Source organism: Terrapene carolina, unplaced genomic scaffold (genome assembly GCF_002925995.2).
Source record: "Terrapene carolina triunguis isolate 2854851 unplaced genomic scaffold, T_m_triunguis-2.0 Scaffold58, whole genome shotgun sequence".
In the NCBI taxonomy this organism is placed as follows: Eukaryota; Metazoa; Chordata; order Testudines; family Emydidae; genus Terrapene; species Terrapene triunguis.
Window position 1 is genome coordinate 89,266,918 of NW_020664409.1, and position 22,594 is coordinate 89,289,511.

At 44.4% G+C, this 22,594-nt stretch overlaps 1 protein-coding gene across 1 annotated transcript in view; it reads right to left on the reverse strand.

Annotated features, from left to right (window-relative positions):
- The window catches only part of EIF3H (eukaryotic translation initiation factor 3 subunit H), a 135,017-nt gene that overhangs the window by 8,910 nt on the left and 103,513 nt on the right, over window positions 1–22,594 (reverse strand). Inside the window, exons 3-5 of the mRNA XM_026659214.1 lie at window positions 10,473–10,640; window positions 8,849–8,948; window positions 7,045–7,194 (exon numbers count right to left, since the gene is read on the reverse strand). Of these exons, the coding sequence (XP_026514999.1) occupies window positions 7,045–7,194; window positions 8,849–8,948; window positions 10,473–10,640 (418 nt within the window). The remainder of the gene's footprint in view (window positions 1–7,044; window positions 7,195–8,848; window positions 8,949–10,472; window positions 10,641–22,594) is intronic.

Below are 22,594 nucleotides of genomic sequence, written 5' to 3' on the forward strand. Positions count from 1 at the left end.
AAACTATCCCAGTTACATTATATTCACTTATATTTTTATAAAACCATGTAGACTGCACAACGTCACAGATGCTATTCCCTTCTATAGGATAAAAAGCTATAATTCATTGCATTCCGCTCTACATAAAAGATGATATCTCACTGAATGGATTGCCCAATTAATTTTTTCCCCTTCAAATAAAGATCAGGGACAGAGTGGCAAGAGTGTGTATAAGAAAAATTATGTGGCAGTTGCACTGTTTGGGAAGGGTCAACCAGTCTCTCTGCAGCCACTCTTCCTCCTTCCCCCACTAAGGAACTACGTCCCCTTCTGCAACAACATTCCCCTCTTCCTGTGGTGGATAACTCTGTGTGATCAAGATGGTGATGGAAAACCCTGTTACTGTACTTTGATTTAGGGGTTGGAGGTGCTGAGAGAGCACTTTTACAGACCGATGTGGGAACAGCCTTTAAAAAGGGCATAGGACTAGGAGTCAGGAGACTTGAGTTCTATATTCTCAGTTCTGTGTCTTTGGACAACAAACTTACACACTCTCTGCCTCCGTTTCCCCAGTCTTACATTTCTATGATTCTATAAGGAAGATCTGATCCACTACCTACCTAATAAAGACTATTCGTGAATATCAGTCACAGACTGATTGCATGTCCAACTGTATTTTTTACCCTGCTCATTACATGGCAACCAGAAGCATATTGTGGGACAGACCTCCCCCCCCGCCCCAAACTCCTACAGCTGCAAGGCATCCTGACATTGAAGGTAATGCTTAGCACATCCCTGTGTGTTTATACAAAATATGGTGGCCTGATTGTCTGTTACAATTCGGGTCGCCTTTGGGGATATGCCTCTTAAGATCCTTAATATTTTCAGAACCACACTCCTCCAGAACACGAATATGCGAGGGAAGGTTTTACGAGGAAAGACCAAGTTCCTTGGGTGTGAAATCCCTTGGCAGAGGCTCTTGACTCCAAGCTTGACATAACTGCCATCACTACAGTTTGGATGGAAGGTGCTTGGAAAGCCATGACTACTGCCAAGCATTTCACAAAGAGACACAGCAGATGCCAAATCAAACAACAACACATGAAATTGGAAGTGCTATTTCCCCATGACAAACACAAGATATTTCTTATATGCACTGGAAATATCCCTATGTGCATCTTAATGTCCAAAATGATCAGAGCACAGAGTCGGTTGCCTTCTTCTAGGAACATGTCTCCCACAGTAAATCTTTCCTTTATCTAACATACAAGAAGTCAGATTAGATGGTCACAGTGGGCCCTTCTGGCCTTATATACGAATCTATGAGTAATACTGATATAGGTCACTGATATCTAGGATGGGTCAGAGCTCTCTTGTCTTTCTGAATACCAAGTAGTTCTCTTCATAGTGTTAGAGGCTTGAAAGGTCTCTTTGCCAGGAGGAGCTAGATTCCCTGAATTATCTTTTCCTGATAAGGAACCCAACACCATTCTTTGCTGGGATGGGGTTAGTATGTGTACAGTCTGAGGGTTTTCTGAAACCTGTGCTTGTAGTCCCTCTAAACAAGGCTCAGGACTCATGTCAGAGATGACCAAGGGCTACTTGGGTAAGAGTAGGAACTCTTGGGGCCAAGAGAAGGTTCTGACAGCCTGAATACAAAGTAAATGCTGGTTTATGAAGTGGTGATTTTTCCTTTTGGCTCTTGTGGAAGGGGTATTATGGGCAGGCACCTGGCAAAGAGAATTCAGGGATACCTTGATTTTCTGAATGCAATGAGGCCTCTGCCAGCTCCCCAAAGAAATTCTCCCTGGTGTAAAGGCAAATCCTCAAGCTTTTCCTGCCCCACGACAGAAATCACAACATCGCCATTACAGAAGACCGGATAAGTATGACGCTCAAGGAGTACATATTTCTTTTATACAGCTTAAGGCACAGGCAGCTGTGTAAAGCATCTATTGTAACCTCCACCAGCTGGTTGAAAATAGGTTGCAAAGGAATGGCAACCTTATTGGATGAGGTTACTTGGCTCAGGTATCCATCATGCCACCTCTAGATTCCTGGACATATTTCAACACAAGACCCGCTGCTTGGACCGTTTCTGGAGAAATGTTAGATCCTCCCATGAGAAGTCATAATCTCATTCCGCTGCAGTGAATGTATCTTGGAGTAGATAAACAAAAATAGATCTGTGACTAGGGTTTTTGATTTCAAAAGGGCTAACTTTAAAAAATTAAGGAAATTAGTTAGGGAAGTGGATTGGACTGAAGAACTTGGGGGATCTAAAGGTGGAGGAGGCCTGGAATTACTTCAAGTCAAAGTTGCAGAAACTATCAGAAGCCTGCATCCCAAGAAAGGGGAAAAAATTCATAGGTGGGAGTTGTAGACCAAGCTGGATGAGCAAGCATCTCAGAGAGTTGATTAAGAAAAAGCAGAAAGCCTACAAGGAGTGGAAGATGGGAGTGATCAGCAAGGAATGCTACCTTATTGCGGTCAGAACATGTAGGGATAAAGTGAGAAAGGCCAAAAGCCATGTAGAGTTGGACCTTGCAAAGGTAATTAAAACCAATAGTAAAAGATTCTATAGCCATATAAATAAGAAGAAAACAAAGAAAGAAGAAGTGGGACCGCTAAACAATGAGGATATAGTGGAGGTTAAGGATAATCTAGGCATGGCCCAATATCTAAACAAATACTTTGCCTCAGTCTTTAATAAGCTAATGAGGAGCTTAGGGATAATGGTAGGATGACAAATGGGAATGAGGATATGGAGGTAGATATTACCGCATCCGAGGTAGAAGGCAAACTCGAACAGTTTAATGGGACTAAATCGGGGGGCCTAGATAATCTTCATCCAAGAATATTAAAGGAACTGGCACATGAAATTGCAAGCCCATTAGCAAGAATTTTTTAATGAATCTGTAAACTCAGGGGTTGTACTGTATGACTGGAGAATTGCCAACATAGTTCCTATCTTTAAGAAAGGGGAAAAAAGTGATCCGGGCAACTACAGGCCTGTTAGTTTGACATCTGTATGTAGTATGCAAGGTTTTGGAAAAAATTTTGAAGGAGAAAGTAGTTAAGGACATTGAGGTCAAAGGTAATTGGGACAAATTACAACATGGTTTTACAAAAGGTAGATCGTGCCAAACCAACCTGATCTCCTCCTTTGAGAAGGTAACAGATTTCTTAGACAAAGGAAACACAGTGGATCTAATTTACCTCAATTTCAGTAAGGCATTCGATACGGTTCCACATGGGGAATTATTAGCTAAATTGGAAAAGATGGGGATCAACATGAAAACTGAAAGGTGGATAAGGAACTGGTTAAAGGGGAGACTACAACAAGTCATACTGAAAGGTGAACTGTCAGGCTGGAGAGAGGTTACTAGTGGAGTTCCTCAGGGGTCGGTTTTGGGACCAATCTTATTTAATCTTTTTATTACTGACCTTGGCACAAAAAGTGGGAATGTGCTAATAAAGTCTGCGGATGACGCAAAGCTGGGAGGTATTGCCAATACAGAGAAGGACCGGGATATCATACAGGAAGATCTGGATGACCTCGTAAACTGGAGTAATAGTAATAGGATGAAATATAATAGTGAAAAGTGCAAGGTCATGCATTTAGGGATTAATAACAAGAATTATTGTTATAAGCTGGGGACGCATCAGTTGGAAGTAGCAGAGGAGGAGAAGGACCTCGGAGTATTGGTTGATCACAGGATGACTATGAGCCGCCAATGTGATATGGCCGTGAAAAAAGCTAATGCGGTCTTGGGATGCATCAGGCGAGGTATTTCCAGTAGAGATAGTACTGTTATACAAGGCACTGGTGAGACCTCATCTGGAATACTGTGTGCAGTTCTGGTCTCTCATGTTTAAGAAGGATGAATTCAAACTGGAACAGGTGCAGAGAAGGGCTACTAGGATGAGCCGAGGAATGGAAAACCTGTCTTATGAAAAGAGACTCAAAGAGCTTGGCTTGTTTAGCCTAACCAAAAGAAGGCTGAGGGGAGATATGATTGCTCTCTACAAATATATTGGAGGAATAAATACCAGGGAGGGAGAGGAATTATTTAAGCTCAGTACCAATGTGGACACAAAAACAAATGGATATAAACTGGCTACCAGGAAGTTTAGACTTGAAATTAGATGAAGGTTTCTAACCATCAGCGGAGTGAAGTTCTGGAACAGCCTTCCAAGGGGAGTAGGGGGGGCAAAAGACACATCTGGCTTCAAGATTAAGCTTGATAAGTTTATGGAGGGGATGGTATAATGGGATAGCTTAATTTTGGCAATTAATTAGTCTTTGACTATTAGTAGTAAATATGCCCAATGGCTTGTGATGGGATGTTAGATGGGGTGGGATCTGAGTTACTACAGAGAATTCTTTCCTGGGTGTCTGGCTGGTGAGTCTTGCCCACATGCTCAGGGTTTAGCTGATCGCCATATTTGGGATCAGGAAGGAATTTTCCTCCAGGGCAGATTGGCAGAGGCCCTGGGGGTTTTTCACCTTCCTCTGCAGCGTGGGGCACGGGTCACTTGCTGGAAGATTCTCTGCACCTTGAAGTCTTTAAACCATGATTTGAGGACTTCAATGGCTCAGACACAGGTTTGATACAGCAGTGGGTGGGTGAGATTCTGTGGCCTGCGTTGTGAAGGAGGTCAGACTAGATGATCATAATGGTCCCTTCTGACCTTAAAGTCTATGATTCTTATCTGAAAAGTAGTTTTCCAGCTCCTCCCAATTCAAACAATCCTTCATCCCCTTTACCTTCAGCTTGAACCTCCCCCAAATTATCTAGGCAAGGGCATCAACTCTGGGCTGCAAGTATCTCAAAAAATCCCTCCACTCCAATGTGCTGAGTGCGCCAATTACTCCCAGCAGAGGGCGAGAAGATGGCCTCCGTCAGGGCAACCTTGGATGAAATTGGAAGAATTAGTGCCATGACAGGCAAAAGCACAGCTCCTACAGGCCTTTGCTGATCATGGTCAGGAGGGAACTCACAGGCAGGTTCCAGAGGCAGTGCTTCAGCTCAGATGGCAACTAAACAACCAATACTGGGTCTGGCTCACACACCGCCATTATGGGCCAAAGAAACCTTTAAGAACTTGGAGTCAGTTTGGTACTGGGAAGCCCAGACCAGGAAGTGAGAATCCTGGCAGCTCGTTGTGATGGAATGCAATTCCATCACACTGGTCTCTACAGAAAAAGAAGGATTACATATTGAAACCATCACACAATAGTCAATACATCCCATCTTCTACACCACAAAATAATTTTTCGTTTTCTTCATCAGCCCAGTAATCTAAACCTGTGATAAAATTATAATCAGCATTTCTTATACTATTGTCCAGGGGTATTTTGCGAAAAAAAAAATATTTACAACAGCTAAATGCTAGAAATCGTTAACTCATTTCTAACCTACAACAAAAATTACTAAAATCAAAAAATTATTTTTAAACTCTATTGTATACTCTGTTAAAAAGCCCTAGAGACTTTATTATAGGAACTTACAGATTCATTTTTAAATTTTAAACCAAATAAAATCAGAATTTTAAGACTTTTTAAACAATTATACTGGAATCAGAAGGCTATTATAATGGGAGATGAAAATGAAAACCTAAGAGAGATCAAGAGAGAAGTGAAGCAAGGTTGTACATTTATAGTGACTGATGAAATTAATACCTTCTTGTGTTTCTTTGATTAAGAGGAATGGAAAATGAATAACACTCACTATGAAGATGACAAAACTGTTGGATGATTCAGAAGAAGGTCTGAGTAAGTCAGTGGAGATTATATATGAATACGGCAAAGAAGATGGTCTAGAAAGGAATGTGGACAAGACAAAAACTACAGTGGTTTGCAAGGATCACAGGAAAACAGGCAAGATTTCAGTAAATGACACAGCCATGTAGTGAGTGAGACATTATTGTTACATGGGAAGCATCATTACAGAAAATAGAAAATTGGACATTGAAGTCAGCACCCGAATAGCAGAACAAACGATATTCTGGAAGATTAAACATCTGATGAGAAGGGACATAAATCTGACGACTAAATTCCAACTCTGAAAAACAGACTTACAGGGGTGAAACACGTACATTCAAACAAATCGATAATAAAGAAACTGCAGTCCTTCGAATTATGGTGTTATACAAGAATTTAGAAAAAATATGGACAGATTGTGTAACCAACAAAAAAAGTATTGGAGATTATGGGAACTCAGTATAGACTAATTAGAGATCTTCTGAAAGAAAGATTCAATTTGCAGGGCACATTAGAGGTTCAGCAGGCAATGCAGGTTTACACACTGGAATGGAAAGTTGATGGCAGAAGACAACAAGGCAGAAAAAGATCATGGATCGACAATATGGTATCCTGGGTGGATGAAAAGGACTATTCACCCACAGAGAGATTAGCAGAGGATCATATGGAATGGGCTGCCATGGTTGCAAACTTTCAGTAATAGAGATGCCACAGAAGAGAGGAGACAATCTGACACCGGGCTCTCAAACGCTCAGCAAACCTAATGCTACTTTTTAGCAAAATGGATACCATCAACACCAGGCTTAGTAAAGTCAACTGTAATTGAAATCTCTTTTCAAGCACTATATTCTTGTTTAGGAGTGTTTATCGTTATTAACTGCATATTATTGGCTCAGCAGAACAGATGTGCTTTATTTTTTAATAAAATCATTCATATATTATATTTGACAAAAACAATGAAGCCAAAGAGATTGTTCTATTTTGAGATCTGTTTGGCAAATTTTGTAGGTGCTGAGCATTAGCTGGATCTACAAAGTGAAGAAACACACACTAACTACAAAGTTTACTAGGTACATGTTGAGTATGTAAATTATTTATTCTCTGAATTTAAACACTGTGTTTTTAGCATGTAGTTTTTGCTTCAATCAAAGCAGGACAGGAGGGATAAAATCTTGGCTCCATTAAAGTCAATGGCAAAACTCCCATTGATTGTAACAAGGCTGGGATTTCACTATGGTGTTAAAGTGCAGTTTGGGAACATGAATAAAGATACGTCGATTATTTTAACAAGTACTTACCTGCCAGCCAGACTGAGCAATTCGTGTTTATCTGCTACTGCCGATTTCTTTTCCAGCTCCCAAAGCATAACATTGATCAGGTACGAATTCTTAATTATAATGGGCACTTCTTCAAACATGTGCTCAAATGCAACATTTGCTTTTTTCAATCTGTGAAGCAAGTTTAGAAAGTTTTTATACAACCAGGAACTTTGCTCCTTGGGGTCTCTATTCTTGTTCTAGCAACAGTCAGCTGGTGATTCCGTAGAGCCCTAGATTTCCAGAGCTCCATTGCCAAGCAACACTCAAGCCTCTTTGGTAAGAGGCATTTGCATGAAAAAAACTTTACATTTATAAAGCCTTGTACAAATTAACCAAGTGAAAAAGCCCTCAAAAGTAAAGCAGATGCTTTAATCACTAATGAGTTATTTACAAGAATAAACCTCCAGCAAAAGACAACAATGGCAACGTTGACTCTGCCCCACCAGAATATTTTACTGTTTTCCTTACCATCCATTTTTCTTAACTAGAAGTGACTAGTCACCACACAGCTCTGCAATAAGTTCTAAATTCACAACTACCATGTTACAATGACACACTAATGTTTCTATGGAAAGCTGCATTCTCCAGAAACTGAACATATAACTTTAAATCATTTACATAATTAAAGAGGAGATGATGAAATATATTTAAATTCTAGTCAGAATAACAGAATAGAATTTTCTTATTTTTATAACAACATTTTACCTTACCTTTATTATCCCTCACTTTTAATTTTTGAACAGACAAAATAGACATGGATACCTTTCATCAGACCAACAAATAAAGGTACAATAGTTTGGGAGCACGTGTAGTATGTGTGGCTCCATTAAGGCTGGAAACTAAACATTCACTTCCATTTTTTAGACTAAGAAGCAAACTAGTGGAAATGTTATCTTTAGACACTGAGCAGTGAAATGGTTCAGTTTTTCTGAATGAAAGCTTTGCGTGGGTTTGTTTTTTGATGCTGAGCACTGAGATGATTAGGGGGAAAGATGTCATGCTAGCAGCTGCTTCAATTATAAGTGGTTACTCAATGGCAGTGTCAAACAAGCAGCATTGTTGTAACCAATCAAATAACACAATTCACAAAACATTTTCTTGCCACAAAAATAGTAAAACTTGTTATTTGATTAGCAAGTCTCAAGAACAGCTGTATTTTTAGAGGTCTCTTTATTTTTGGCCAAGAGATCGTTTATTATTGATAATGTGATAGTGCTAATAGGCCTCATTGTGCTAGGCAGCCTAGACTGATAGGTCTGCTTTGGAAGCACAGTAAATATTCTGGAATAAAAGTAATTTTATTCCAGAAGACACTGCCCAAGGAATAGCTATAACAAATAGTTATTCCAGAATACCTATGCTGGTCAATTTTCCCCATGTAGACAAGGCCTTAAGAGATTGTTCCCTTTCTCTATTTCTTTGTGTATTTATGCCCTTTTGCCATCACCTCAATGTAACTGCGCCTCTGTTCCCAGTTGCAGCTGTCTTCACAACACTCATCCCATGGCTGGAGTGATGGAATGCAGCACATTCTTTCAAAGCATATGTTAATGTTGCTCCCCCAAGCCAATAGTAGAAGTGCTTGGAGCAACATCTTCATCTTAGTCATTGCATTTGAGTACACATGCACCACTGGAATTACATACCTGGTTTCCACAGAAATTGACATCAACTGAAATCTCCTTTTAACCCTCCTCCTCCTCCCCCCACCAACTCACTCTCCTCCCCCGCCCCCCCCCCCCAAAAGAAGGATCATGAAGAGAGATCCTTTTAAAATACTTACGCTTCTGGAGAGAAATCTTTCTCTTTGCAAACTTCCATCAGTTTGGGAGTCAGTCTGTAAGCCTTTAGCGACAGAGACCCTTGGGCAGTCTTAATGGGATCTAAGACAAAGTATGGAGGAAGGACACAATTACAAAGATGATTTAAAAAGAGTCTTCCTCTACTTGAATATTTCTTTGGACGGTTTACGTTTTAGGAAAAATATTATATTGCATATTTATATTTAAAAACCTAAAAAAATCAGCACAACAGGGACTGTGGTCCTCTGACTAGAAGTGTAGTAATGAGATATAAAATAGAACTGAACTACATGTAATGCATCTATTTACTCATCTAATGCAAATGTGGGACTTAAAGTTATTTGAATTTAAGAAAAGTGAAAAGTAGTAATTCCGGATTTCTTTTCCTTAGCACAAACTACCCAAACAACTCGCATATGATGGCTGCCTCACTGAAATACAAAGGTTTCCCCCTAACAAAAAGGCAGCTCTACCTACTATGTAGTAAAATAAAAATATTTACTAAACCATAATCACTTAATACCAAAGTGAGATTTAGGATTAGCGATAGGCTAATTCATATTAGGCAAACTGTCTAATTGCTTGGGACAAAAATATAATTGATGCATAAAAAGATTAGCTTCCTCTTGACATACTGTCTTGAGCTCAGTGGAATGTTTTCTAAACAAACTGTTAAATTCCTAGGACAGGGAAGCTTAACACTTGCACCATGATAGCAGCTAAGGTATGCCAATATTAGAATAAAAACTGTTAACATTCATGTTGTCTGAAATTTAACACAGTCAAACTTTTAGCAATCGGTGATAAAATGAAAACCAAAATAGACTTGAACAAGTGGAAAATTCATCAAGGTCTGATGATGCAATGTTTCCAGCCAATATAAGTATACTTTAACAACTTGTTCTTTACTGTAATCCAATTGTTAACATACTGAAACAATTTTGGGGCAGCTCATAAGATTGATCGTATTCATTAGTATTTTTTCTGACAGATACTCAGGACGTTACATTTACTTCTCAGCTGGAAACTATATGCAAGTCTGCCAGATATGGCAAACTGTGAGTGTTCGGGGAGGGGGAGGCTATAAAGCTGTTAAATTGCCTACGGTTCTGATACAGCACAGAACATCTGGTCTGGAGAGCTTGAGGAAACACCATTAAATAGGCAGAAAATAAAAAAATCTTTGTGCTAAGAAACAGTCCAGGTTTTGTATGCTTCTGTCAGAGGTATAAAAAAATTTGGCAATTTGTGTTATGATTGGTCAGTCACGTACAGAGCCAGACACTCTAGCAATCGGGGGTTTTTAGACATCTGGTCTAGTTCCACCAGTCCCTTCAACAAGGGAGGGGAGATGGAGGAATAAAAATGAAGCAGCTACTCCAGCATTCCAAAACGTACACATCAGGGCTCTGATAGCAAGAAAAATAAACAGAAAGAAGGAAACCCTGTCTAGACTTAGCTGCTGCTGAGGCTGCTGCAGACACAGGGTTGGTATTTACTTGAAAAGGCCTGCCAGGCTACTCTTACAGGCAAAAGACAGAATACAAAAATAGTAGTAATAATATTAAGAGGGGAAAAGAATAATAAAGGAAACCTCATACTAACCGTAAATGAGAACTACAGACTCCTCAATTGCATGTTGGTAACTGAACTGGGAGTCCAGGAGGGCACGAGTGACAAAAGAGCCATAGTAAGTAGATTGGTACCAGCCAACATGAAGATGATCAATGTTTACGTGGCGAAGGCTTCGCATCATTTCCATCTGGTATTGAACTAGATGAAATAAAAAGAATGTTAAAGCGTAAACTTCTAAAAACTATTTCTCGAGAACACCTACAATTAAACCTGAGCAAGTTACATTTTTCACAACTATAAAATCAGATTGGTTTATTTCAGTCACTACTCAGCACAGATAATATTAAAAATTGGAACTTGTCATATAAAGTCAGAATAAAACTATTTTGGTTAATCAGAATACTTTTCTCATTTGGAGTTCACTGCTAAGCTTATCAATGAACTATTACACAAGTTTATTGCATTCACTATCTTGTTCATTTATGTAAAAAAATTCTGATATTGTGTGTGTCTCATAGCAAAAATAAATATCTGTTCAACAGGAACATTCTGTTCAAGAGTAAAATTAGTGTAACAGTTCTTTAATAATATCAAATATAAGTCTTATAAGATAATTTTGAAAACTATGACCTGAGAAAGCAGATTTATGGGAACCAAAAGAAAAAAAACAGTTTATGTTAAATGTAAATATGAGATAATACTGAAACAGTTGTACATGTGTAGGAATACACACAGTAATTGTGTCCCCCGTTTGGAGCCACCTACAGGCAGTTGTTTGCATTAATCTTTAATTTTTTACACTTCTTTTTTAATATATGGTACATTACTTTAGAAGGTAGAGAAAAACAGCCATTTTGTCAGGATTATTATACTAAGAAAAAACAGTTACCTTTTCGAGTGTGCCCTCACAATGGGTGGTGGGGGAACACCCGCCAGTTCATAACAGGAACAAATGCACGAAGTGATCCAATTGGAAAGCTGCTGAGTGGAAATCGGCTGGCCCCTGGCGTGCTCAGACGGGGCGACAAACAGTTGCGAGGACTTTCTGAATGGCTTAGTCCGCTTGAGGTAGAAAGCCAGAGCCTGCCGCATGTCGAGCGTGTGGAGGCGGCATTCCTAACTGGATGTGTGAGGCTTGGGGCAGAGGACCGGTAGAAAGATGTCCTGACCCACGTGGTAGGCGGAGACCACCTTCGGGAGGAACGCGGGGTGTGAGCGGAGCTGGACCTTGTCCTTATGAAAGACCATGTACGGCGGTTCAGAGGTCAGGGCCCTGAGCTCCGAGACTCGCCTGGCCGACGTGACAGCAACCAGGAAGGCCACCTTCCATGAGAGGTGAGATCAGGATCACGTGGCCAGTGGTTCAAACGGGGGCCCCGTGAGACAAGCCAACACCAGGTTTAGGTCCCACTGTGGAACCGGGGGTCTAGAATACGGGAAAAGATGGTCTACACTCTTAAGGAACTGGCCAGTCATAGTATGGGAAAACACCGTGTGTCCTTGCACCGGCGGATGGAAGGCCGATATGGCCGCCAGGTTCACCTTGACGGACGAGGGCGCCAGGCCCTGGGCCCTCAGTGGAGGAGGTAATCAAGGATAAGCTGGATCAGGGCAGTCACCGGGGAGACCCCCTGGTCTGCCGCCCACCTAGAAAACCAGGACCACTTTGCCAAATAAGCGCGGCGAGTGGAGGGCCGTCTACTTTCGAGGAGGACACGCTGAACTTGCTCTGAGCACGTCCTTTCCTCTCTACCTAACCATCGAGCAGCCATGCCATAAGGTGAAGAGCTGCTAGGTTGGGATGGAGGAGGCGGCTCTGGTCCTGTGAGCGCAGGTCTGGGCGGAGCGGCAACGGCCATGGCAGAGCTACCGCCAGGCCCGTGAGGGTCCCGTACCAATACTGCCTGGGCCACGCCGGGGCAATCAGGACAACTCGGGCCTTGTCCGACTTTATCTTCTCCAGGACCCTGCTGATTAGAGGGAATAGGGGGAAGGCGTAGCGAAGCCAGCCTGACCAGGACAGGAGAAAGGCATTGGAGATAGCGCCCCTCCCCAGGCCCCCCTAGGAGCAGAACCGGGGGCATCGCCGGTTCTGCTGAGTCGCGAATAGGTCCACCTGGGGAGTTCCCCACCTTCGGAAGAGCCGGTGGGCCAGTTCCAGGTGGAGGGACCACTTGTGTTGCGAGGAGAAGTCCCTGCTCAAGCGATCCACCCTCTCGTTGCGGGCACCCGGTAAGCGGAAGGCCTTCAGGTGGATGTCGTGGGCTATACAGAAGTCCCACAGCCTGAGGGCTTCGAGGCAGAGGAGCAGGCCCCGCCTTGCCTGTGGATATAGAACATCGAGGCCGTGTTGTCTGTTGGAAACCTGACAACCTTCCCCTCCAGGTGCGAGCGGAAGGCCATACATGCCAGCTGCACTGTTCTGAGCTCTTTGACGTTTGTGTGTATGTTCAGGTCCTGAGCCGACCACAGGCCTTGGGTCTGAAAGCTCCCCACATGGGCCCCCCAACCCAGGTCCGATGCATCGGACACCAGCTCCAGCGACAGGGCCTTGTCCCTGAACGGGACCCCTTGGAGCATGTTGTTCGGGGTGGACCACCATCGCAGGAAGGTAATCACAGCGTCCAGCACGGTGAAGACCTTGTCCATCCTGTCTGTGGCCTGAGAGAAATTCGAGGCCAACCAAAGCTGGAGGGGACTCATCCTGAGTCTGGTGTGACGGACCACGTACGTGCACGCCGACATATGACCCAAGAGCTGCAGGCAAACCCTGGCCGTTGTCACCGGGAACCTTGTGACCGAGTCGATGAAACCTTCCAGGGTCTCAAACTTGTCAGGCAGGATGGAGGCCTTGGCCGATATTGCGTCCAGGAGCGCCCCGATAAACTCTATGCGCTGGACCGGGACTAACGTGGACTTGGTGTTGTTTACCAGTAGGCCCAAGGCGGTGCATGTGGACAGGAGGAGCTCCACGTGATCCCTCACCTGCGACCGGGAGGTGCCCTTGACGAGCCAATCGTCCAGATAGGGAAATATCTGTACCCCCCGCCGTCTGATGTAGGTCGCTATTACCGACATGCATTTTGTAAACACTCTGGGAGCAGTGGACAGCCCAAATGGGAGGACCGTAAATTGGTAATGATTTTGTCCCACCACGAAATGGAGGAAGCGCCTGTGCCCCTCGAATATGTGGATGTGGAAGTACGCATCCTGTAGATCGAGGGCAGTGTACCAGTCCCCGGGATCCAGGGAGGGGATGATGGAGGCCAGGGAGACCATGCGGAACTTGAGCTTCACCATGTGCTGGTTCAGACCCTGTAGGTCCAGTATGGGCCTGAGACCCACTTTGGCCTTCGGGATAAGGAACTAATAGGAGTAGTACCCCTTGCCCATGAACTCCTCGGGCACCACCTCTATCACTCCTAGTCGTAGGAGCCGCCCCACCTCCTGCTCAAGCAGCACTTTGTGCGAGGGGTCCCCCAAGAGGGATGGGGGCGGGGGGTGGTTGGGCGGGGAGGAGGTAAACTGGAGGGTGTAACCCCGGGAGATGGTGTTGAGGACCCATCGGTCCGATGTGAGCCGAGACCATTCCTGAAGGAAAGCACACAACTGGTTGGAGAAGGGAAGCTTTATTGGGGTTGGATCCCTGATGAGGACTGGCGGGTTGCCCCCAAGCGTCCCGTCAAAAATCACCTTTTCCCCGCCTGCTTGCCCTTGGAGGGTCCAGGCTGGGGGGGGCAGGCCGAGACTGCCTGTGAGGGCGTCTCTTATAGTCCCGTTGCTTCCTATGGGCAGCCTCGTACTTTGGGAGGGCGGCCGGGGTCGGAGTCTGCTGCGGCTTGAACTTAGGTTTTGCCGGAGCCAGGACATAGAGACCCAGGGTCTGGAGGGTCGTGCGGGAGTCCTTCATGCCATGCAGCCTTGTATGTGTTTCCTCCGCGAATAGAGCTTTCCCATCAAACGGGAGATTCTGCTTGGAGGATTGTGCCTTGCTAGAGAGCCCGGAGAGCAGAAGCCATGACGCCTGTCTCATGGACACCGCAGAGGCCATGGAACGTGCGGCCGTGTCCGCAGCATCTGAGGCAGCCTGCAGGGAAGCCCGAGCTGCCGTTGCCCCTTCCTCCACCAGCACCCTGAACTCCTTCTTATCGCGCTCCTGGAGGGAGACCTCAAATTTAGGCAGGGAGCCCCACAGATTAAATTAGTACCGACCCAAGAGGGACTGATGGTTTTCCACTTGTAATTGTAAGCTCAAAGACAAATTTTTCTTCCGAAAGAGTCCAGTCTCCGAGAGTCTTTGTTCTTTGGGGTCGGGGCTGGCTGACCCTGTCGTTCCCTGTGGTTGACCACCAGGGAGTTGGGCGCCAGGTGGGTATATAGGTACTCATGTCCTTTAGTGGGTACAAAGTACTTGCATTCTGCCTTTTTTGATATAGGGGCCAACGAGGCCGGTGTTTGCCACAGGGCATTTGAAATTTTAGCCACCCCTTCATGGAGCAGCAAGGCCACCCTACCCGGTGCCGATGGGGACAACACATTGAACAGAGAGTCCGAGGGCTCCTCCATCTCCTCTGCTTGGAGGTGAAGGCTTGCTGCCACGCTCTTTAAGAGCTCTTGGTGGGCCCTGAAGTCCTCCTGCGGGATGGAGGGAGGCGGGGCTGCAGTCGCCTCCTCAGGGTGGGGCGAAGAGGCCGGTGCAGTGCTTTGGGCGTTGGCTGGCACCTGAGGATCCACCACTTGGTCGGACTCAGGGCACAGTACCGAGGACGAGCATCCCACCGACTCTTTTGTCGGGGGTCTGGAGAGGGAGGCCGACGGTGTTTCCGAAGCTCCGGCCACCGAGTGAGCTCCCACCGGGGGCTGCGCCGGAGGCCACGGTGCCCACTGGTACCACTGGGCCGGCCACGACGCTCGGTGCCACTGCACCTGTCGTGGGGCCGGCTGCCCGAGTTGACTGGTCTGGCCTGTCGTAGGACGGCTACGAATGGAGACCAGGCTGGCGTAGGATCCGCTGCTATCTCTCGACCGGGAGAAGCAGCGGTGGCGGGATCTGCGACGGTCACCAGACTGCAATCTCAACATGGAGGACCAGTACTGAGGGTAATAGCTGCTCTGTGAATGGCCTCGATGGGCAGACCTGCGACGGCGAGGCGACGCCCGGGGCTGCGGTGCCTTGACGGCAACTTGGAGCATGAGCCTGAGCAAGAACGGCGTCGACAACCGTGCCATGACCAACTGCAGTACCATCTCTGAGACAAGGACCGACAACATGTCCGCTCTCTGAGGAGGACCGGTGCTGCGAGTCCCGGACGGACGGAACCCAGCCCGAGAGTCTGGTTGGCGTCGAGGGCGATCCACGTGGACCCTGCCCTGAGCGGACGCTGGGCGGTGATCGACATCGGGAACGTTCCCTCGACCGAGACCGAGCCGGGGCGATTGTGGAGATCCCAGCAGCGGCTTGCCTCTGGAGCGTGGGGCCGATATCGGCGGTGCTCCAGGCACCGGCCTGGACGAGACGTCCCAGGCCGCCTGGAGGGCTTCGGACGTAGACGGCATCCGGACATCCAGAGAGGCCTGTTCTGAAGGGGCCGGGCTACTCCGCTCTACGTGTGTGGGGATCAAGGACTGCCCGACATGGGCCTAGCCTCTGTCCCAGACTTCCCTCGGCGCCGCTGCGAAGAGGGAGTCTTCTTGGCCCTCTTGGCGTGCCCTGTGGATGGGGAGCGGTGCCGACTGGTCGATGGCACTGGCGGATTGCTGCGTACCGACACCGCAGTGCCCGGTACAGGCTCGGAGCAGCGTGCTGGGGTCAGGGTCAGCGCCAACTCCATCAGAATGGCTCGAAGCCTAATGTCCCTTTCTCTTTTGGTCCGAGGCTTAAACAATTTGCAAATCTTGCACCTCTCGCTGATATGGGTTTCTCCCAAGCAGCACAAACAGTCTGTGTGTGGGTCGCTTCTTGGCGTAGAACGCCGACAAGAACCGCACAACTTAAATCCCAGGGCTCGCTAACGAACTACAGGTACTAAACGAACGAACAGTTCTGGGGACGAGCTACAGCAAAGCTGGAGCAGAGCAGTTCTGATGCACCTTCACTGTGGGCAAGAAGGAACTGAGGGTGGCGGAAGCACGGAGCTCCCCTTATACTGTGCCAGGCAGGCGCCACTCCAGGGGTCGCGGGGGCACTCCCCCCTATGGGTACTGCTAGGGGAAAAACTTCCAGCACCGGTGCACGTGGTGAGCATGCACACCTATTGTGGCATACACATGAGCAATCACTCGAAGAAGAATTGCGTTGTATTGTAGCCAACGAGTAAATTCTTTCCATTAAGTGTCTCATTTAAGCAGACTGCCTTTATGTAATACAATCTTATTAAGCAATGTTTAATGTGGTGCAATCTATCTTTCTAATTACAAAAAATGTATAATGGATTATCATTTCATCACAATTCAGACATTTTGAACAGATAACTGAGGGCTTGTCTACATTTAAACGGCTACAGCTGCATCACTATATCCCTTTAGTGTAGACTCTACCTACGCTGACAGAAGGGGTTTCTCCCGTTGGTAGAGATAATCCACCTCCCCAAGAGATGAAAGCATTCTTCTGTCAATCTACCACTGTCTGCACTGGGAGTTAGATCGGCATACATCTCTCGGGGGTGTGGATTTTTCACACCACTGTATGCCAATGTAAGCTCCCAATGCAGACCAGCCCTGAGGCACAGTAGCAATTTAAAATCAACAGTTTTAGATTTCAGTGAAATAATCAAATGAACTGATACTAATAGTCAATCAATAGGCAAATTCTTAAAAATTATGTTTGTGGGCTGTAGAACTTGCAAAATTCAGTTCACTCCAGTTTCATTTTTTTTTTAAACCAACAAGCTCTTGTGCACATGCAGAAATATAACAGCCATAGCATAAGGTAGCTACATAATTAGCAAGAGTAGAGGATAACTTTCAAAATGTACCCCTAAGTCTTCAGACATAAATCTGTGTCTGAAGGGAGGGAGGGAAATAAACCCATCCATGTTGGCTAAAGATATTAGTGCACATTTCTCAGGAGTGAACAAATATTCTTCCAACTTGCCAGACAGCATGCAAACTGCAAATTCCAAAGCCTGCTTATAGTTGCCCTGTGGCCAAAAGATCATCTGCCACACCTTCCACTCTTTGTAATTACCGTATATACTTGTTCATAAACCAAATTTTTTAGTAAAAAAGGGAAGCATCAGAGAAGGGGGTCGGCTTATGAATGGGTATAGAGAGGGAGAGGTGTGACACAGCCCCTCCCCCCAACAGAGCGGGCAAGGAGAGGCAGTACAGCCAGCAGAGCCAGAAGGGAAGAGGCGGGGCCAGAGTCTCTCCGCTTCTGGCCCTTCACAGGCATGAGTAAAGATGTCCCATACTCTTCAGTGCAAACCTGGAAGGTAATTGGTGATTATGTGGAGAGAACAATGCTTCCAAGAGAAGTTTTCAAACTCTGCCTTTTTAGAAACAACAGTCAGCAATGTGTACTTTGAAAAGAGGGATGTAAATAATGGCTTTAGCAGAAGGTAGGTGTGACAAATATAGCAATTTCCTACAATAAACTTGTGAGACCTTATTGAATGAAGTTTAGGTATCTTTGGGGTCCACTGTATTGAATACAAAGTATATTAATTATTGTGTGCCGGTATTGTGTGTAACCTCTCTAGGGGAGTGATGTGATGTGAGCTCGGGAGTTCAAAAGACTTTAATGAAAATGTGCCAGACAAGAATGGAATTTTGGGACAATAAAAGTGTGTAATGGTTTTCCTGGGGAGTACCTAAGAAGAGATCATGCAAATTTCCCATCTCCCGTTATGCAAAAACCCAGTCTTTTGAAGCTATGCCCTGAGGAATAGGTCATTGTTGATTACCTGGTCCCAAAGACTGAAGATCAAAGGCTTGAGCTATATAAAGAAACAGCTGAACTGCCTAATCAGGGTTCTCGTTCTGAGACACTTATGAATTTGTAAACACAGGGAAAATCCAGTTCTGGGTTTTGAAAGACTAACACCTATCACAGAACCCAAATTAGGAGTTGGGGGTGACCTCTGGTAGGCTTTTTAGCATGCATGCAGCTTCTTTTATTGTGCTTAATATGTTTTCTCTAACGTTTTCACCATAAGAATAAATGTGCTTTCTCAGAAAGAGTTGTGTGGTAATTTATAACTGCGGGTAATACACTGGTCATAGCCTCGGGTGAGAAAGCAAAGTGCCGATGCGGGCCTTTTCGTCTATCACAAAGCAGACAGGGATCAGTGCAGCTTTAGAGAACCCACAATCAGAAGGGAGTGAGATGTGAGTCTTCACCCAAGAGTGGTGACGATTAGGAGCTGGGAGCCTGTAGTGGGTGCCCTTGGTGGATCAGGGAGGGGGAAAACAGATGCAGTTATCCTAAAACTGTGACAGTAGGAAAAGTAAAAGCATCCACTGACAGCTGTCCACATCTGCAAATCACCACTTCCCGATTTCACTATTTTTAGCAGATAAATAATAATGGAGGAAACATGTATGCTGCGTAGAAAAGTCTCAAAGGATCGATAAAGTATCTGTCTCTGAAAAATAACTACAAAAGTAAAAATCAATTACGGGGAAAGGTCCCTAACAGAAAGAAAAAGTAACTTTTTACCAAGCACAGACAAAAGCCTGTTTGAACATTTAGCAGCAGCTAGGGTTCCAACAAAAATGTCAGGTTGCACAACTACATAATAAATAACCCCCAAATTATTTGTGCTGGTATAATCAGCACTATTTCTTCACATTGTTTCCATCATTCTGTAAAGCATCACTTCCTTAACTGAGTTAACCATGGACCAGCTAGCCCACAGATCTGTTAAGAATCTGGGCAAGTCACTCAGCTGCACTGGTCCGGTGTTCATACTTTAGAACCAAATTAGTTGGGTGTATGGGGGGGAGGAAGGAGGGTGTTCCACTGCTTCCCAAACCAGACTGCAAATATGCCTTTTACTTATAACCATATTATTAGTTTTAGAGTGAAAAGAGTTAACTGACTTCTGAAATATGACTTTCTGGGGTACAGACACAGACAACTGGATTAAGTTACCTGTTTCACTGAAACAACTGACTGTTCGGTATTATTGTGTTTGTGCTGTACTGAAGTACTATGTGCTGGATTAAGAGTGTATGATCACGGTCTCCTGGGACCCTCACAAAAATTAGATGTGTATCTCATGAGGCGCTCTCAGTGAGCAAGATTTCAAACAACAGAAAGTCTGCTCTTGCTGAGTGATCAGGAACTAAAAACATTATTTATCTTCTCTCCATCCTTTCACACACCCATCTTTTTCTAGAGTTTGTAAAAAGAAATTTCTGTAAGGAAGCAAGAAAAGGTACTACAGGCTACTTTTTGACTGAGGCACAGCAATCAATGAAGAACACTTATTAGAACACAAAAAGAGAAAGTACAAGACCATACTCGCAAGGAGGTCCTTGACTGGTGGTTCTGACTGAGCTACAGGGTGATAACTAATTCTTTGATTCCAAGTTAACGAAAGCTCTAACTACTGGAAAAAAGTATTACAGAGAAATGTTTTTGCAGGATTAAACTAGAATTTAATAATTTGGTTATTTTTTAAATACTGTTTAAAAAAAAACCACTTTCCATCACCGTGCCACCTTTCACCCAAGAATCACTTTACAACATTTATCATGATATAACATCCATTAGGTCAGTATGACCTCCACTTTACAGATCGGGAAACATAGGTTAAATAACTTGTCCAAGCTCATACAGTGAATCAACGGTAAATCTGAGATGAGAATCCTGATCTCCTGACCCTCAGTCTCATGCTGTAACAGTTAAAACCATATTCCCTCCTACGTATCACAAAATACCTTCAAGTCATTTATGACTAAACTTAAAAATAGGGTACGAATGGGTCAAGTCAATTGGTCTGGTAGCCTCCCAACCCCCCTCCCATTTTAAGACAGTCCAAATGGCTACTTTAAAATACAAAGATCTTTATCCTGACCTATCTACAGTGCTCCATTGGGGTTGGCATAGTCTTGTTAAATTCACATTTTTCTTGGGAAAGCAGCATATTATATCACGCTCATCACCGTAATATCTGAGCACCTAGAAAACAAGATGAACAATTCATCTGATGGCAACTACAATTACAGGCCTCAATTTTCAGAAGTGACTAGCAAGTTTGGATGTGCCTGTTTCTGAGTGTTCATTCTGACAGGTTTTACAAACCTGAGCACTTCTCCACAAAAAAATCAGACTCTTTTAAAGTGTCTCAAATTGAGCACACAGAATCTTTGGACATTTTTGAAAATGTAGGTCTACTTTTATTTACATTCATGTTCATTCAAATCACCAGTGAAAGGGTATGATAAACACCCACACTACACATGGAGAAAATTCAAATTAAAGACTTATTTTGCACTAAAACCCACTAATACCTTTATAACCTTTATTCCAACTTTTACAATTATTCCACCCTTAAAAAGGCAAACAATTGTTCAATTTAAATTAACTCTTGCCTTTAAAAAAATAATTTTATTACCCATCTTGAAAGAGAGAGAGAGAGAGAGAGAGAGAGAGAGAGAGAGAGAGAGCGCGCGCTAAGGAATGGTTTACACTACAGATTTAGGTCGACGCAAGGCAGCTTATGTTGACCTAACTATATAAGTGTCTACACTAAAATTTCGCTCCTGCCCATGTAACTGCCCCGGGATGTCGACTTAACTCCACCTCCATGAGAGGCAGAGCATCAATGTTGATGTAGTTAGGTCAACGCAGTGTCAGTATAGACACCGCATTGCTTACATTGACTGTTACTGGCTTTCAGAAGCAATCCCACAATTCCCCACACAGACAGTACAGTTGATACTACCACTTCTGGTGAGGACACACATTGCTGACACAAAGAGCAAAGTGTGGACACGCAAAAGTGATTTAATTACTCTGGCAGCTGTATGCCAACATAACTTAGGTCAACCATTTTTTTCTGTACACATGCCCTAAATTGCATCATATCCCAATAAATAATTGAGGTATGTATTATATCCTTATCTAAATCTGCTAGCCAGTGTTCAGGGTACTCTACGTGATATGTGTTTCAAAGTTTGAGTCAAGACTACCTTATCATGGACTTTTCATTCACTGATAAAGTTCGCTCTGGAAATGCCCATCCAAAGCCAAAGTTATCAAGTAGCACAGAGATAGACTGAAACGGGAAGTTAGTTACCCTTTGTTCTTCGAGATATGTGATCCCTATCTGTGTTTCATTGTGGATACACATGGACTCCATTCAACTAAGACCAGTGAATTCTTGCAAGTAGTGTCCATGCCTGCACCCTCGCTCTCCTTGTACTCTACACAGAGGGGATAAGGGGTGGTTAGACCAGCTGCCTCTCCAGTTCCTTCTCTTCCTGCGAAACAGAAAGATCCAAAGCACAAGAAAAGAAGGGTGGGTAGTGGAATACAGATAAGGACCACACATCTCAAAGAACTCCAGTTACAAAAGGTAACTAACTTCCCTTTCTTCATCGAGTGCTGGTCCCTATATGTATTCCAGTGTGAGTGACTGACAAGCAGTACTCAGAAAGAAGGAAGGTGTGAGGATAGAAGTGGTATGGCGGCTTGTGGAACTGCTGTCCGCAAAGGAGACATCATCAATGGAGAAGGCTTGGACAAAGGCATAATTTCTTGTGAATTGTGTGGATGGAACTCCACATTGCTGCCTTGCAAATATCAAGCAGCGGTACCTGTTGAAATAATGCTACTGATGCTGCTAGCTCTCACATAAGAGTGAGCCCTTATCCTTTGTGGGGAAGGAAGGTGTGTCAACTAAAAGCAGGGTACAGAGAGCCACTTACAGAATCTCTGGGAAGAAACAGTTTGTCCTCTAACTCGTTCAGCTAACAGTCCAGGTGACTTTCTGTTCTGTTTTGTTCTCTGCAGTTAAAATACCAATGCTTGCATTGAGGGAATAAAGTCTGTTCTCTTTGCTGAAAGCACCATGCCTCAGGAAGAATACAGGTAAGTGGATAGTCTGATTTATGTGAAATTCTGAAACTATCTTAGAATCTCGGTGCAGTTATAGAGAGACTGTCTTTATGGAATATTATCTATTGTGGCTCTGCCATTAGGG